This window comes from Sylvia atricapilla, chromosome 19 (assembly GCF_009819655.1).
Source record: "Sylvia atricapilla isolate bSylAtr1 chromosome 19, bSylAtr1.pri, whole genome shotgun sequence".
In the NCBI taxonomy this organism is placed as follows: domain Eukaryota; kingdom Metazoa; phylum Chordata; class Aves; order Passeriformes; family Sylviidae; genus Sylvia; species Sylvia atricapilla.
Window position 1 is genome coordinate 11,324,463 of NC_089158.1, and position 15,719 is coordinate 11,340,181.

The 15,719-nt window shown below is 38.5% G+C and overlaps 1 protein-coding gene across 2 annotated transcripts; it reads right to left on the reverse strand.

The window, feature by feature from the left end:
- Positions 1 to 1,432: 1,432 nt before the first annotated feature.
- FBXW2 (F-box and WD repeat domain containing 2) lies at positions 1,433 to 9,825 on the reverse strand. Of its 2 annotated transcripts, none has more exons than XM_066333046.1 (8): positions 9,810 to 9,825; positions 9,550 to 9,701; positions 7,498 to 7,915; positions 6,065 to 6,259; positions 5,145 to 5,278; positions 4,448 to 4,534; positions 3,606 to 3,775; positions 1,433 to 2,164 (listed from the first exon to the last, which is right to left on the reverse strand). In XM_066333046.1, the coding sequence occupies exons 3-8, from the start codon at positions 7,598 to 7,600 to the stop codon at positions 1,876 to 1,878; spliced, it is 978 nt and encodes a 325-aa protein (XP_066189143.1). In that variant the 5' UTR covers positions 7,601 to 7,915; positions 9,550 to 9,701; positions 9,810 to 9,825; the 3' UTR covers positions 1,433 to 1,875. The 2 variants fall into 2 exon arrangements, with proteins under 2 accessions (XP_066189143.1, XP_066189142.1); XM_066333045.1 differs by lacking the exon at positions 9,810 to 9,825 and adding an exon at positions 9,795 to 9,809.
- Positions 9,826 to 15,719: the final 5,894 nt, after the last annotated feature.

Below are 15,719 nucleotides of genomic sequence, written 5' to 3' on the forward strand. Positions count from 1 at the left end.
GCCCGTCACCTTCCCTTTCCCCCACCATTCTTTCTGGAAGGCTCAGCTTAGGTTTCAGTTTCTCAGACATCTTGAGATCCACCTCTCTGTGGACTCTGTATGATCAAGCTCACTAATAAAAGTAGTTAACCAAGTCTTCCTGAATTGCTGATTTGGAAACAAGGACATTTCTGGCATGCCTCTATTTAATCTTTCAAAGTTAATGCAGTGCAGCACAGGCAGCTCCTTCAGAAGAACGTGAGTTACTGCACACACCATAATGATACTGTTATGTTACTCCCACATTAAGAATGATGAGCACTGGGTTTCAAGACAAGGTATTGAAAACTTTCTTTTTCAAAGAAGCTTTCTTTCACTTTGGAGTGAGACATCAAAAGCTCACTTTTGTGAGCTCATCATTTATGCCTCACCCAGTGAAATTTGAATTGAGAGTGAATTTGGCTTCCAGTTGATAAAATCCTTGAGTACAGACAACATTTTTCTTATGATTTTGTGCAACTCTTACAGCATCACTCAAATACTGATTCTTGCATATGAAAACTCCCCTTCATTGGTGTAATTTATACCACATACATTTGGCCTTCACTGAGTATGAAGTATGAAATCAGGTCTCCTTGAATAGCGGGAAGAAAAAAAAATCACACTAGTAATGCTAGACAGTTTTGTCTTTTCAAGGGCGTGACTCAATCTTCATGAAAACTTGTTTTTAAGTTTTGTAAAAAAAAAAAAGACATTAAGGTGAGAGGAAGGGAGGAGGGATCAACCAAAAGCATTTCTAAAGCATGTGATGTTGTGTAGATACAGCTTTTAAGTACATGTCAAATAGCACAAAATACGTCAGCAAGTATTTGCTACACAACTTGTGTACATCAGCTCTCTTATGATGATCAATAAGACTTTTTTCTACTCCTGTGCTGTTCTTCAGACTCTTGATTTTTTTTTTCCTCAGAGATAGTGGCATTCTGTCATTTGCCCTTGCTTTCCAACTCTAGATACAGCAACTCCTTTAAACACGTATTAATTGCAACTTTTGGAGAACGTGACTGGCTGGTAGACATCATTTAATGTAAGAAAGTGACTTGCTGTAGAGACTGAAAATCACCCCCTTCATGTGAACTAAATTAAGTTTTAACACAAACTCTAGGAAACACGGACTATAAAATACCAATCAAACCATTCTGAGTCTGAGCAAGGATGATGAGTATGTCAGAGGTTCTCCAAGGTTGATCATGATTGCAAGTTCTATCAGATAGATGAAAAGTCGCATCATTCTTGATGAGGTGAGATCATACTGACGTATTCCTGAACTTACAGCATCTGATCTTAGTTAAAAGAATCATTTGATTCTTCTGTTTCAAAGGCTAAGCATTTAAAGCTATCATACGGAAAAACGTTTAGAAGAGAAAGATTCTGGAGAGAGAAAGGGAGAGGGTTTGCTATTTTCTCATTTTTGTTAAGCAGCCATGCACTGTAACCGGTATTTGCTGTTAAATGTACAAAAGCCTATGGTTCTAAAATAGTAGCTTCACCTTCTGTTTCAACAATTAAAAAAAAGGTCAGAAGTCAGGTCAAGCACAACTTGATTTTAGACTTGACAGCAGATTTGAATGGTTTAAACATTACAAGCTACACTTCAAAGCCCAAATAGGTATATTTAAACATGAATATAGACAAAAATTCGTGGTGAATACTGTTAGCATGCTGCATTGCATTATGTCCAAAACAACCCATTCCCAAATGCCCAAATAAAATAAATGATTGTGCATTGCATGATGATACCACTGGGTGTGCAACTTTGGTTCATGCAAAGTCTTGTTTTATGGACACACTGCTGATAGGCCATATATTCCTGAAGATTCTGTATGTGTGAGTTTTTCAGCCATGTTCTTTCCATAACACTAAATGGATACTATGGTCTGGCATACTGGTGGCAAAAACCAAGCCCGTATCATTCTGGCCATTTAATCCATTTAACCAAGACATTTCACCAGCCAAAAAGCTTGAACCTCTCTTTGACTTTCTATATTCTGGTAAAGGCCAGCGGCTTATCAGTTTTTCTGTCCTCAAGTCCATTATATACAGGTATCTGTTGTCAAACAGTAGAGCAAATATCTCTCCAAAGCCCAGCAGGGACACATTTGAGAAGTCTGGAGGTTTTATAACCCTAGAAGACAAGAAATCAATGTTAGAATCTCCCTTACAATGTATTAATGAGCTCTAATTACTAAACCATATCCTGTGTGTCTACAGAAAATGTGTCTAAACTCATCATCCTGAAATAATTTAGAAAGAACTGGATGCAAATCTTTAAAATAAAGCAGCTAACACTTAGCTACAGTTAGGCCTCTGATTTCAGTTCTGACTTAGTGCATTCAGGACAGATCCATCTGAACATAAGTAAAGGCTTAGGCTTGAAAGGGATTATTCTGTAGAGCACAAGAAAAAAGAGCCATTTATACATACAAACAATAGAGCAAATGTACTTGTGTTTTACAGTAAATTTTCATATAGAGTTCATGCCTCAATATCTTTAAACTAAGAGGTAAAAGCTGTTATTAGTCTTTTGATCACTCTTCTAAAAGGCAGAAGTAAAACATAGACATGCCTTCTTGTCATAAGCAGGTTAGTTAAATCATCCAAGACTGGTCCTTAGAATACTGTTTTACTGATGTTTTGTGTTAAATTAAGCATGGGGAGAAAGAAAGTATTTTTTAGTTCCCCAACACCTTTATGATGTCTTCCCGTAATAAAATGAACCTTGGAACAGAAAGTCAAGAGTTGAGTCTTCTACAAATGCCTGCACTTTTGATCATAGCATTACATAAAGCAAAGAACTGAGAGAGAAATGTGTCGGGATGAAAAATCTTCTCTCAGCAGTAAGAGACCATCTTTGTTTTTTTGAAAGATGGGAGGGTGAACTAAGAGGTGAAATTACTCAGTTATTCTTACTGATAAGAAGCACTTCTGGAGATCTTTCAAATATCCATAAATACTTAGACTATTTGAATTAAAGAGTCTGCTAGCAGTTCTAAAATGCTTTTATTTCTTTAGTAAGTTACTATCTTTAACGCCACCATTTCCAGTTCATACAGCCTGATTCTTTTTGTGGAAATGAAATGCCATCATGTTTGGTCCCTTACTGCAGTCTGATAGATTTCACAATGATTCCACAGCATTAGTAGGAGTGACAGTACTATAAGGAAAAAGAATCTTTTTGATTTCTTGTCCCATCAAAGCATCCCCAGAAATGCCTGCCTGGTTCTCTGTATAGCAGTCTCCATGGTAACATTAGCTCTGGATCACTACATTTTAACATTCACAACTACAGCATTGCAGTCTGGTGTTGTCTATACTGAAACACTTCAGGTTATGGAAGGAAAACATGGAAGAGAACTAGCATGTGGCCAGAAACAAAAACAGCAATGAACCGACTCATATATCAGATGACAAAATGAGAATTGAACTGCTCAATATGTGTAAAGCAAGATGTTTACAGAATTTTTATCAAAATTCTTTCGGTCCACATCTAAAGTAAGTTATTAAAAGTAGTATGATCTACTTCTTATTTATTTAATGAAGACTGAATCCTAAACTGAACGGTTTACCTGAGAATATCATAGCTGGCAAAGTCCCACTGGTATAATCCTAGTGCTGAACTGCACACTATGTATTTACCATCAAAGTGCAGTCTGGGCTGTAGGGAGATGCTGCGGTCTTCAGACACAGACAGTGTTCTTAAGCACTTGCAGTTTATTTCCCTTCCAATAGGCCAAATCTACAATTGAAACAGAGTTTAAGACCATAAAAAATTCCCATTATAAACTGTTACATAAATAGAGCAAGCCTCACAGTCTCTTTTTAAAGCATCAGGTAAATGTGTGCATGAGGGGTTTTTTCAGAAATATTTATCACTTTCAGGTAGGAACATCAATTCTTCAAGTGACTTTGTCTTACAGTATTGGTGCAGCACATGTTGTTTCTAGCCTAAAAAATCCCAGTGAAAATGGGTACTTTAAAGAATGGGAAAAAATAAAAAGGAAAGAAAGAAAAAAATTAATCAACCATCCAACTGGGAAAGAAATATAAGTGTTTCAGTTACGAAGCATTTCTATAGCCTCGAACTTGCAGCACTCTCCAACCCCAAAGTCCCCAACAGTAACACTATTTGCAGTTACCTGCTTCATTGTCAAGTTAGCATAATAAGCATGACCAGAAAGCACTGATTCTTTGCATTACCATTCTTGTACAGCTATCATTTAAAACTAAAGGCTAAGGTGAGCACTGAAAAATTAGCTTCCAAAGTTTCATGTTCTGTACGCAGCCTCTAGAAAGCAGGAAATGTGGGGAAAAACTAAAGCCTTCTGTTGTTTGTAAACTTCAGCAAAGCACTCAAGCCTTTTATTTCCCAATGTACCAAAATAATATATGCATGATATATGGTACATACCTTGATTTCATACTTATCTGCACTTAGGAGAATATAATCCCCAGGACTATGCATAAGAGATTTGACTTTGCACTTCTGCAAAACGACCTGTAGTTGAAGGATGGTAATGATTTATGTTGATGCTGTTAAATAAGCAAACTTTCATTTGCATTTTTCACTTCACTGACCACCTGCATAGTTGTACCCATGTATGAAGGCAGTACAAATACTTTTAGCAACTGAAGGAAAACTACAGTTTACACTCCTCTTGTTCCTACTAGTGAGATCTTACTGTATCAACAAGCAAACATACATACTGCAAGTGGACAGTCACACCCCCCACCTTTCAAGTTCTGAAATAACCAGAAGAAAGATACTGTTTCATGCTCAGATTTTTGTTATCAAGATCACTGGATTTTTTAATGTAACTTTTAAAGCCATATTCTTTCAGAACCAGTTTTTATTCAGTCTTTGAATCAAAACACTGCTTCCTAATATTAGCCCATCTGCTTTGTAATCGAAATATCTTCAATGGTCTGAAAGGTTTAATTACAGCTTAAATATTTTTTCGGTTGAAATGTTATTTTGCAGTATTTCCAGCTGTTCTTCAGATTCTAAACCTAGCTGCAGGATTAGGATTAAGAATTAAAAATTTAGAACGTGTTACAAATTTAGTGCAAACAAGTGTGTGAGATTAATTATAAATCAATATTCCCACCTTAGTGACCCATTCTGTGTGTCCAGTAAGGGTATTCAGGCACGTTCCTGTTGATAAGGCCCATACTTTCACAGTGAAGTCTGCAGAACCACTGACCAGAATATCAAGTTCATCATTGTAATCCACACTAAAAACTTCAAGCAAAGATGGAACTAAATAAGGAATACCAGTCTCTATGCATGCACTTTTCTGTGAGACACTAGTAGCCTCTCTATGAATTTAGCAGCTTCTAAATTCATAAGCTACTACATTTTTAATTTTTCTTGAACTGTACATATGAATTGTTGCTCTGGTGCCTAAGTTTACATTGCAAAATTACTGGGGAGTTTTGCCCAAATTAAGAGCATGTATATCAGTGGTTCCTTTATGGCTGGATCATGGCGAAGTTTAATTTGTGCTAGTTCCTATTTCCAGAGTTTTAGTAAGACAGTTCCACAGGATTAGTATATTTTATAAATACAAGGGGAAAAATCTACAGCTGAGCTGAAGATAAGTACATGACAATTAATTTAAATATGGGGGTAATACAAATACATATTCCCAGGTCCTATTTTGCTCTTTGCTTTAAGCACATGTCCAGTCTAGGAATAGAAAGAATGGCCATGGCTATGTACACCCTGCTATCTAAGATGTGCACCTCTTTGAGACTAGAAGCTATTGAGTAACCATGGCATTTATTGTTACTTCCATGCAATTGCAGAACACTACATGGATAAGCTTTGGCATATTCAAGGACAAGGGTATGTCTTTTCTGGTCACTTCCCCTGTTGAGGGGAACTGAGGTGACTCAGGTGACAGAGAACAGAAGCTAAACAAGCCAAAAAAGCTAGCGTGCAAAAAGCTACCTTAAATTATATTTTGTTTGATGATGATGTACATTACTTCATTGGTGAAATTACAATTTTAAAATTTCAACATACCTGCACCAGAATGTCCTCTGAAATGCTGTGTCTTTGCCCCAGAGCTCCATTCCCAACAGGCTACTGTGTTATCGAAAGATCCTGTTACAAGCTTTTGTTCATCAAACTTCACTGCAGCACAAGTGTGTGTCTGGATACCATATATGCACTGACCTGTGCTTACATCCCACAGTTTTGCAGACAAGTCATCTGATCCTAGAATACAGAAGAACAGGATAGTTGGAAGATTGGTAGATTCTGGTACCTACCTCTGACTGACACTGTCTACTGAAACAGATGCATCGAAGTGTCACATGACACACCACTCTCATGTTTGCAGAACCACTGACTATACTGCAAGCTTTAGTTTCTTTCAGGAAGGAAAGGGGTCCAACCAAATCCTGAAACACAGATGAATACCAGGCCCCATATCCTGCCCCCTTCTTTTCTCTACCTGATGTTCCTCTTTTTTAAACCTAGCTAGCTTTGGAAAGCAAAATAAAACCATGGACTCCTTACACCTGTTTCTTCTCCAGGGGATTTCAGTACAAAAGTTGTCAGAAAGTTTTGGTAATGCTGTTTTCTGTGTATAACATTCACTGCTGAGTAGCTAAGTGAAACACTGGCTAGAATCTGGTTGTTGACTTCTAGTTAGCATCCTATTTGTACCAACAAATGAGCAACTGAAGTCAATATTCCCAACTTAATGACAGTGTTACTGTCATTCCAAATGACTGGTAAATCCTTGCAATATCCTCTGACAGCAGTTAATTGTAACTCTGTTATTATTCTTTCATACTAAGGCTTCATATATGTTCTGTCTGTAACTTAAGTTCAAACTGAAATCTTTAAGTCTGTATCTTCCTCTTCAGGGAGGTAGCTGAAATTATGTGCAAGTCAGACTAGTAGCAAGGTTAAATCTAGTTTCACAGCACTTCATAAAGCACTTATGTTAAGAACTAAATGTGCTTACAGCCTTGTTTCAAGGAAGAAGATATGACCTCTTCTTCCACACTTTGGGAGACTGAAGTTCTGGCTCTCACAGCCAGAAGTACTTTTCATTGAAAGCTATCGTATAAGAGGATAGCTAACATATCTGTACTTCTCAAATGGGCTTATAGTAACAGCTTGATCAAAATCATAGAGCAATCTGGACTGGAAGGGCCCTTAAAAATCATTTTGTTCCATTCACCCTTCGATAGGCAGGGACAATGATGTTACTATTTCTTTATCCAACAAAGACACTGGTCTCCTTATGTTCTTGTTAAAGTGACTAATGAGTTTATTAGTACACCAGGTATTTCAGAAATTAAAAGTGTAAGTAAATTTGAATCATCATCTGTATTTGCACTATGAAAATAATCTGTCTGGTAAAAAAAAAGCAAATTGTCATTAATCTTATGAGGGGGAAGAGAAAACAAAGAATTTTAAGATTCCCAAATTGTCCTTCCTACCTGTACACAGAAGTCCATCTTTATAGTAAAGTGCATATACTCTGGCACTGTGTCCAATTAAAGAGGATGTCTCAAAGGCTTCGTGGTCCTTCAGTTGCTTCATCCTTAAAATAGCTTTTAGGTAAACCTTCTTCCAGTGTAGAGGATCCTGAACAGAGTCATCTATCTGCCAACCCAAATTCTTACATGCAGTCTGCCACGCCTCTGTACAGGCACTTATAACCTTGTTCCACTGCTTAGAGACGAGGCAACATGTGAGTAAGGTCTGCGGATCGAGCCATTTTAACAGATAAAAACTAAGTTCCAATGGAAGAAGTTTGAGGAAGTCCCTCTTGAGGAGAATCTCTAGATTATTGGAGAGGTGCCTGAGCTGGACTGCTCCACTCAAGCTAATCAGGTGATCCAGAGTTTCATTTTTCTGCAAGTCCGTCAGAGAAAGAAATGCAATAGAAATGTTATCAAGCCATGCTTCAAAGTCCTTTTTCCTCCATAAGGTTATGGAAAATTTACCTGTGATACATCAAAATATTGTATTAGTTCCGTTCATAAAATAAGGTACAAATCACATCTTTATTACTGGTACATAAGTATTCCAAATGGCATGTTAACACATAGACTGAAGTGACCAAATGCATTTTAAATATTCTTTAGGTTAAGACTAAGCATTTGCATGCACCCTGAACTATCATTTGTCCCACAGCAGACTTACAAGTAAATTGCATGTAGCTAGTGAACGTTAGCATTCATTATGAATGTTAACATATTTCTTGTTTTAGATTAACACTTTCAAATTCTCAGTCCAATGAGATAGCAGTTAGTTTAAGTTTTAAACCCATTACAGCAAATAAACACTGTCTTAGAGTTTATTCGTGGATTATTCTGATAAAAGGAAAGAAACAAAGCACATAAGCAAGAGTGATAAGCTAGTTACCAACATAATTTACTCATATCTTTGTGCTGAACTACTTTAAATATGAAGCAGGTAACTAGTTAGCTTAAAAAAATATAAAGAGATGTCTGACAAACTGTTGGAGTATACGTTAGTCATCTTTCTATTTGGTCCATGTAAAGACCTGAGCTTGCGCTAGTCTAGCATCAGTTTTGATGTGTCTGCACTACTTTGACCTAAATGCATTTAAAAAATCCTGTTGTTTTTTTTGGCTGGGTTTTGTGTGGTTTTTGTTTTGTTTTTTTTTTTTTTTGGAGGGGAGAGGTCCTGTTTTCTGTTTATTTCCACTGAGACTTAACTGTGAAATTGAATACCACCTCCTGAACTACATCCTGTATGCACTTATACTATCCTGTGACATCTCAAGTTCCTTCAGTGATCTGGGACCACTGATTAACAAGATAAACATCAGGTACAGTTAAAAAATCGTATTTATTTATTTATTTTCTCTGGAAGTTATAACCTGTTAGACAACTGTCTGAATTTTACAGCACTCCCAAACTGAAAGAACTGAGGTATCTGAGTGGGACTCAATAGTATGTTTATTTTTATACAGACATTTTACCATCATAAAATGAGATCTTAGAGAACACCTCTTAACAGGGCATAGAAGTACAGAGAAGTACAGTAATCACTATAAAAGGCTGCACATGGCATGCAATGGTTGCTAAAACACAAAAGAAGGTTCTGGATGTCAAATGCACAGAAACAGCTGCTCCTATTAAGTCACAAGTTGATTACAGTAACTTTTGCTGCAGACAGCACTTACCAGCTTTCCTCAGCACATATGGCAGTGAATATAGGTGCTGTTCAAACAGGCATGTGTTCTCTTTAAAACAAGTAAAAAAATTCTAATAGGCCGGCTACGAATAAAAACTCCGTAAGCCCAAAGGCGTTTGTTGTATTCAATGCATGAAGCTAATACTGAAATTAAGGGCTGCTGTGAGGCCGCTGAAACCGGTGCTCGAGCCTCTTTTCCAGTTGTTACGGAGCCAGCCCCATCCGCTCACCCCCCCGCCCCGCTCCCAATATACCTCCACAAGCAAAAGCACAGCGAGGACTGAACTCAGCGCCGCTGCTGCCGATAGCGCCGCGTCGCTCACCTCAGGTAGCAGCCCGGCGTGGGGTGTCCGTCGGCGGGCAGTCGCCACGGCTTGCACGGACTCCCGGAGCCCAGCACGGCAGGGTGCTTCCCTGCCGCCATCGCTCCCACGGCAGGACCGGCTCTCAGCACTTCCGCAGCCCGCGCCACAATCTGCGGGCAGCCACGACAGAAGGGCCACCCTCCAGACGAGACCAGGACCTCACGACCGCCCGCCGCTGAAGGGAGGAGAGAGCGGGGCCGAACCCGCGCGGGGCGAACCGCTGGCACCGGAGAGAAGCGCTCCCGGACCCGCCGCTCTCACAATCGGGCGGCTTCCGGCGCATCCGAACGTCATCAGTCCCCGCCGCCGCGCTCAGCCGCTTCCGCCCGCCTCGCTCCTGCTGCCCGGCGCCGCTTGTGGTGGCGGCCTGCGGAGAGGCGGCCAGGGACGGGTGCGGCGACGCTTCCCCACAGGCGAGACATGGCCGCTGAGGAATCTCGCTGCCTGCTGGGTTACGTCACTTCCGACTCGTACCGTAGGTTTTGGCAAGTTCCGTTTGTTAAGAATATTCCTGTAATTATTATTTTGATGAAAAATGCACTAGCATTTATCATGCTTAAAATCACATATTCACGCTCCTTCTGGGAGGGGTACGGTGTCGGTGGAACCATGCACAAATCTAACGTGGAAACTGCCTAACCCTTACCCCTTACTTGATTAATTTGGACATAATTTATTTTTTCCTACTTAACTTATATTTATTCTCTTCACTTCGTAATTGCAAGTTTTGCCTTTGCCTGGGGTCCAGCTCCATGGCTGCTGATACCTGAAGTCTTCCTACTTAAAGTGAGAGGCATATTGAATGCTGCTTGTATGTTATCGAACTGGGTTATGGCCTTCGTAGGAACCCAAAGAATTTCAGGATTTTATAGTAAGCGTCATGAATTACTTTTATTTCTTCAGTTCTTGTGGTTTTTTAATCTGTTGTACTGGTCGTAATGACCGTGTGAGAATATTAATTGCATTGGGGCCAGTGTCTTATTTTTTTAAAGATGTAAAATAAAATCTAATTTTATAAATAAATAAATACCATTTCCTTGCTCCACTCTGCCTTTTCCTTAATGGTGCATGTTACAGTGAAAAAGACCACCATGCAGCCTGGGTAATGTTAGTTTCAGACTGCAGTACTTGACATTTGTGTGGCTGTTATTTCTGGGATGCCTGACCACAGAATTAAGTCTTAATCCCAAATGAAGATGAATTCTTGGCTTTCATGAATTTAAGGGTTGTTTCCTACTGTTGTCAGGTGGCTAGGAATGCATTTAAATCACATGAAGAGTTGTAACTCTTACGAGAATGACTTTGATACTTCAGGAAAGATGATTGCTTTTTCAAAAGGAACTGCAACGTGTTGGAGACAGTAAGAATATAGGCTTAGCCAGAAAGGGAGAAAAATTATTCTGTAGCGTTAGTTTACAGAGTAAAGATCTCCAGTTGAAGCAGGTCTCCAAAAGTCTACAAGATGCCTGGAAACATAAACCAATGCTAGATTATGGCTTTTGTCAAAGATAGGTAAAGCTCAAGACACAAATCTCAATGTCATAGGTATGATACAGCACTTTAGAAAACTCACATGGAAAAAGCAGTGCTGTGTGCTACATCCTGTCTTTTTGATTTGTCATTTTACTTCTGACATTTGAAAGTCATTAGTCCTGTGTGTGTGAAAGAAACGGGTGGGGTAAAATTTACAGTTTATTACAGATGAAGGAATAAAGCATGTTTCCTCTTCACAAAGGTGATAAATAGCACTTAAACCAGTTTCAGATGCAATAGGAGTGTTTCTACTTGGAGTCATATCTAAAATACAAACCATACATGCTATCATATGGTGTTAAAAACAATGGTAATACATCAGCATTTAAGACCAGTGGTAAAGAGTCTTTGATCACAAATGTAGCAACAGTCTTAACATTATGCCATTATTAAATTACAAAGCAGCCTGCTATCATTTAAAGACAATTAAACTGACATTCCAGATTTATAACACTCTGCATAAACCTTTACATAACATTTTCCATTCAACCAGATAAATACCTAATAGAGCTGTAAATAAATATGCAGAAAATTATCTCCGTTTTCTCTTCAAGTCAGGTGCTAGTTCCACAATTACCAGTAGCAGACAGGATTCAGTCAGTTACAGGTCAGCAACAAAGTGAAGCAGCTAAGCAGTATACAGGCTGGTGAAGTTGCTGTGCTCAACTAATAAGACTAAAAATACTTTCTAACCTGCATGCAAGTACAGATGTTTGCTGCGTAATCTCTTGAGCCTTCCCATAGTGTTAATATTAGGTTCCCAGGGTAAGTTAGTCCTTCACAGAAACAGATTAAGCCTATCTGAGGAAACAGTGCTTTAACAGTTTAACAGCAAGCACTGTGCATATGAACCATGACATCAAATTGTTAACAATGAAAATAGTGTGCTACTCATTTTCATATATAAAAGGCAACAGAAAGTATTCTGAAATACCTTAACACTTGCTGACAGGATTTTTCCTTCCCCTGCCTTTTATGATCCCGTTACTTTATATTCATATATATATATATATATATATATATATATATATATATATATATATGTCAGGATTTTTAATCCCTGAAAATTTCCAGTAAAAATTACAAATATATATACCTATATACGTATATATATTGAAAACAAAATCCAAATGAAAAGGGTTATATATTTCAAATGCAGACTGAGCTAACAGCTCTGGCAAAGCCACTGCATGAGCAAGCATGAATTATAGACCCAAATCTTTAGGAAAACATGTTCAAGCCAGCCATTACTGGTCAAATGGTAGAACAGCAGAAAATACGTATCAGAAGTAGCAACCTTAACCACATATGTGACTAGTTAGGCAGTAATGTTACCCATTCTCTGCCTTCTTAAGTACTTAAGTACTGTTTAAATATTTAGTCAGTTGACTGTCACAATACTAAAAAAAAATCAATTTGAATCTATCCATTACAAATACTTGCACATTTATAGAAACAATCACATGAAGGCAGAGAACAAACCTGCTATTCATTCCAGGTGCATATTTGCTTGTATGTTATACATTGAAAAACAACAGCAAACTAAAAAAAACCAAAACCAAACAAAACCCCATAAGCCCAACCAAACAAACCAACCAACCAAAAAAAACCAGCAACAACAAAAAAACAAACCCAGCCAGCCAAAGCCCCTCTTCCAAAACCTGAAAAAAAAAAAAAAATCCAAGCAGCAAACCAACAAAAAACCCCCAGCATCAAGAAACCACACCAACCAAAACAAACAAGAATCCCTGCCACACTCTGAAACCAGTAAAGGACTATAACTAGAACAGGCCTTACTTTGCAAACCAGGAAACTGATTGTACATGTGCATTCACTGAACCTAAAGAGCAGTTCTCTCGTGACCATGAATAGCCATAGCCCTTTCAAATTGCATGTGGCTCTTTGTTTCTTATTAGAATGAAGTGTTTTGTTACCTTCAAACACATAAAATATTAATGTGTACTAGATTAAGGAACTGAACAAAAATTACTCCTAGTCTGTACTGGTTTCTGTAGTCCAAACTGGGCTTTAGGGACCTTGGGAACAGCTCATCAAAGTCTCAGCCTTAAGGGCTCCATACTCTGTGTGTGTGTGTAAGAATTAACTTAGCTCATATGTCTGGGGGCTCTTGAGTCCTCATCACACTTCAAAATTGTGGTTATGATTTATATGCATGCTGTAATTCAAATGCAGGACAAAGATGATGAGTAGCTCAAAGTAGTGCATATCCATTTTGAACAGCTTTTGAATGCTGGTGCATGGGTGTGTGTACTGGACTAAATGATAACACAGTGGTCCCTTCGACCCTCAACTATTTTGTGATTCCATGCATCATTACCCATGCTGGTGAGAACGCACAAGTACATTCTAAGTTAATTACCTGTAGAATCTGATGCCTGCCCCAATGGAAATGACATTCTTAGAGTTTCGTCAGACTAAGGCACAAGGATGAAGTGGTGACCGATACCATTTAGCCAGGAGTTAAGAGCCCTGCCACTGCCAACAAATCCAGCACATTGGGACAGAAAGTATTTCTTGCAGAAACTTGGACAGAGTCCAGAATGGGCCTTGAGTTAAACTTAGCTTGATAACAAGTGTTCAATCTGGTAACAATTCTTCACAGAAACAATTCCTTCCATCCATCTGTAGCAACATTTTTCAGTTTTCCTGTAAGAATAACACCCATCTTACAGAGTTGTAGATACAAAGGTTATCTTTTCTCCTAACCATGAGATGGTCAGCCAGCATCAAGAATGCAGCCTATAGGCAGCTTTAACATCCAGTGTGAAAGGAGAAAGGGTTGTGCTTATGGTGGACACAATTTGTGCCTAAGACTACTTTTTAAGCTGTAGAGAGTAAATGCATGCACATGCTGGAAAAACAGAGGCCAAACAACACAGCCCCAGTGCTGGAGTGAATGATACTACAGCCATCCCAGCAGCCTTCCAACAAGCCTTCTCCTCTAACACCAATCTTAAGGAGAGGTTCCACAGATTTGTAAGACCTTTGCCCTTTATAATGATGCACGAGAGCTTATGTATCAATACCACCAACTGCCTCTAGATTTTAATTAGCAGTCGAAATGGTAAGGATGATCTTTTGAGAGAAACAATGGCTAGAAGCTAATTCTCATGTGAAGAGACAGAAATCATGGTGGTGTGATCATACTACTAAAAACTCAAAGAAGTCACATCCTTATACAACAGAGGTTTCTCCTGTTACACCAGCAATTTCACATGATTGTGTTGGTATTTGTTCTTTTGATGCAATAAATGTGATAAAGATCTTCACAGAATTTGGTTCCTGTGGCTTGTGTCAAATAAAATTGGAATATTTTTTCCATGTTCTCTGCCTTCTACCTATATTCTGGGCTGTTCTCATACAGTAGGTAGGTAGTAAATTACATATACATGACTCTAAAGCCTCAGCTACCATCTCTAGGTGTCATATAACCCAAACTCTCTACTGTATCACTCTCTACTTCTTCTGCCACATTAGATATTATCCCACTATGACACTCTGATTAAGTACAGAAGCAAAAACTCAAGAAGTCAAAGCCTTGTTAAGGCACTTACTGGATATATTAAGAATGAAGACATTAATTTTTTTCCAAGATTCAGCTCCTTCCTGTCCTGTATGAGTAATGGTCTATTAAGGTCTGGTAGTCCCGGGTGTGACCTGCTTAACAGCTTGTACCTGACCCATTAAGTTAAGCTATAGCATAAAAACAGGTGGGAAGTGGGCAGGGATCCAGTTTCTGGGCTTCTCTCTTAAAATGATACCAACATCCTGTTCTAGGTATGTACCATGAAGGCAGTATAATCTGGTTTTGTCTAGCTTCAATAATCCAGTATCTAGTTCATTTGCTAGATGTCATCAATGCTGTAATTACAGGCAGACCTTCTAAGGTTTTTTCTTTCTCTCACACACACACAGATTCCCACCCCTCAACACTCTCTTAATTCACAGTAATACTTTACAGCCACTGGCTGCATTTCTAGTTCAAGAAAATAACTCCTGCTTTATAGCCCTTCCTTCTATAATCATGTTTAGGACATAATGCAAGTACTGTATCTATATGATATTCTGACTACCATCATAGCCAGTAGTCAAGCTTTCTGTCAAGCTCTTCTCATTCTTCCTGTTCTCCCTAGTGCTCTATCTCTAAGGCTACTCTTTCAGGATACCTAAGTATATGTTTGCTCAGGTTCTTCAAAACAAGATTTAAAATCTCCATATATTGCTTCAACTGCTATCAAACAATGGTTAATAATTTTAAAACATGCTGAAATAGCACAGGTGAACATCTGCAGTATATTTAAAATCTGATAGCCTAAAAAGGTAAAGCAAAGTTTCCAGTTAAAATTTTAACTAAAGCCCCAGCTTTGCAACACACTGGTACAGTTTTCAAAAATAGCCACAAACCAGAAATCAAATATTACATTGAGAAAGCTGTTCATGGAAAAAGCGGGTTCTTCTCCTTTCTAAAAATATGTAAGCACCAGCAGTGACCCCAAAAGTGGATTCAGAAGTGTTTACAACTTCCTTGAAAATAAGTACCGCATGGTACTTTCAGACTGCTTTTTTTTAAAAAA

What these genes read in the sequence shown, in the direction of transcription:
- FBXW2 (XM_066333046.1), bottom strand. Translation starts at nt 7,600, where the DNA reads ATGAAGCAACTGAAGGACCACGAAGCCTTTGAGACATCCTCTTTAATT. An exon ending in AGATGGACTTCTGTGTACAG is followed by an intron (nt 6,260 to 7,497) that starts GTAGGAAGGACA and finishes TCTGTATTCTAG; the next exon opens with GATCAGATGACTTGTCTGCA. An exon ending in CAGATAAGTATGAAATCAAG is followed by an intron (nt 3,776 to 4,447) that starts GTATGTACCATA and finishes TTTCAATTGTAG; the next exon opens with ATTTGGCCTATTGGAAGGGA.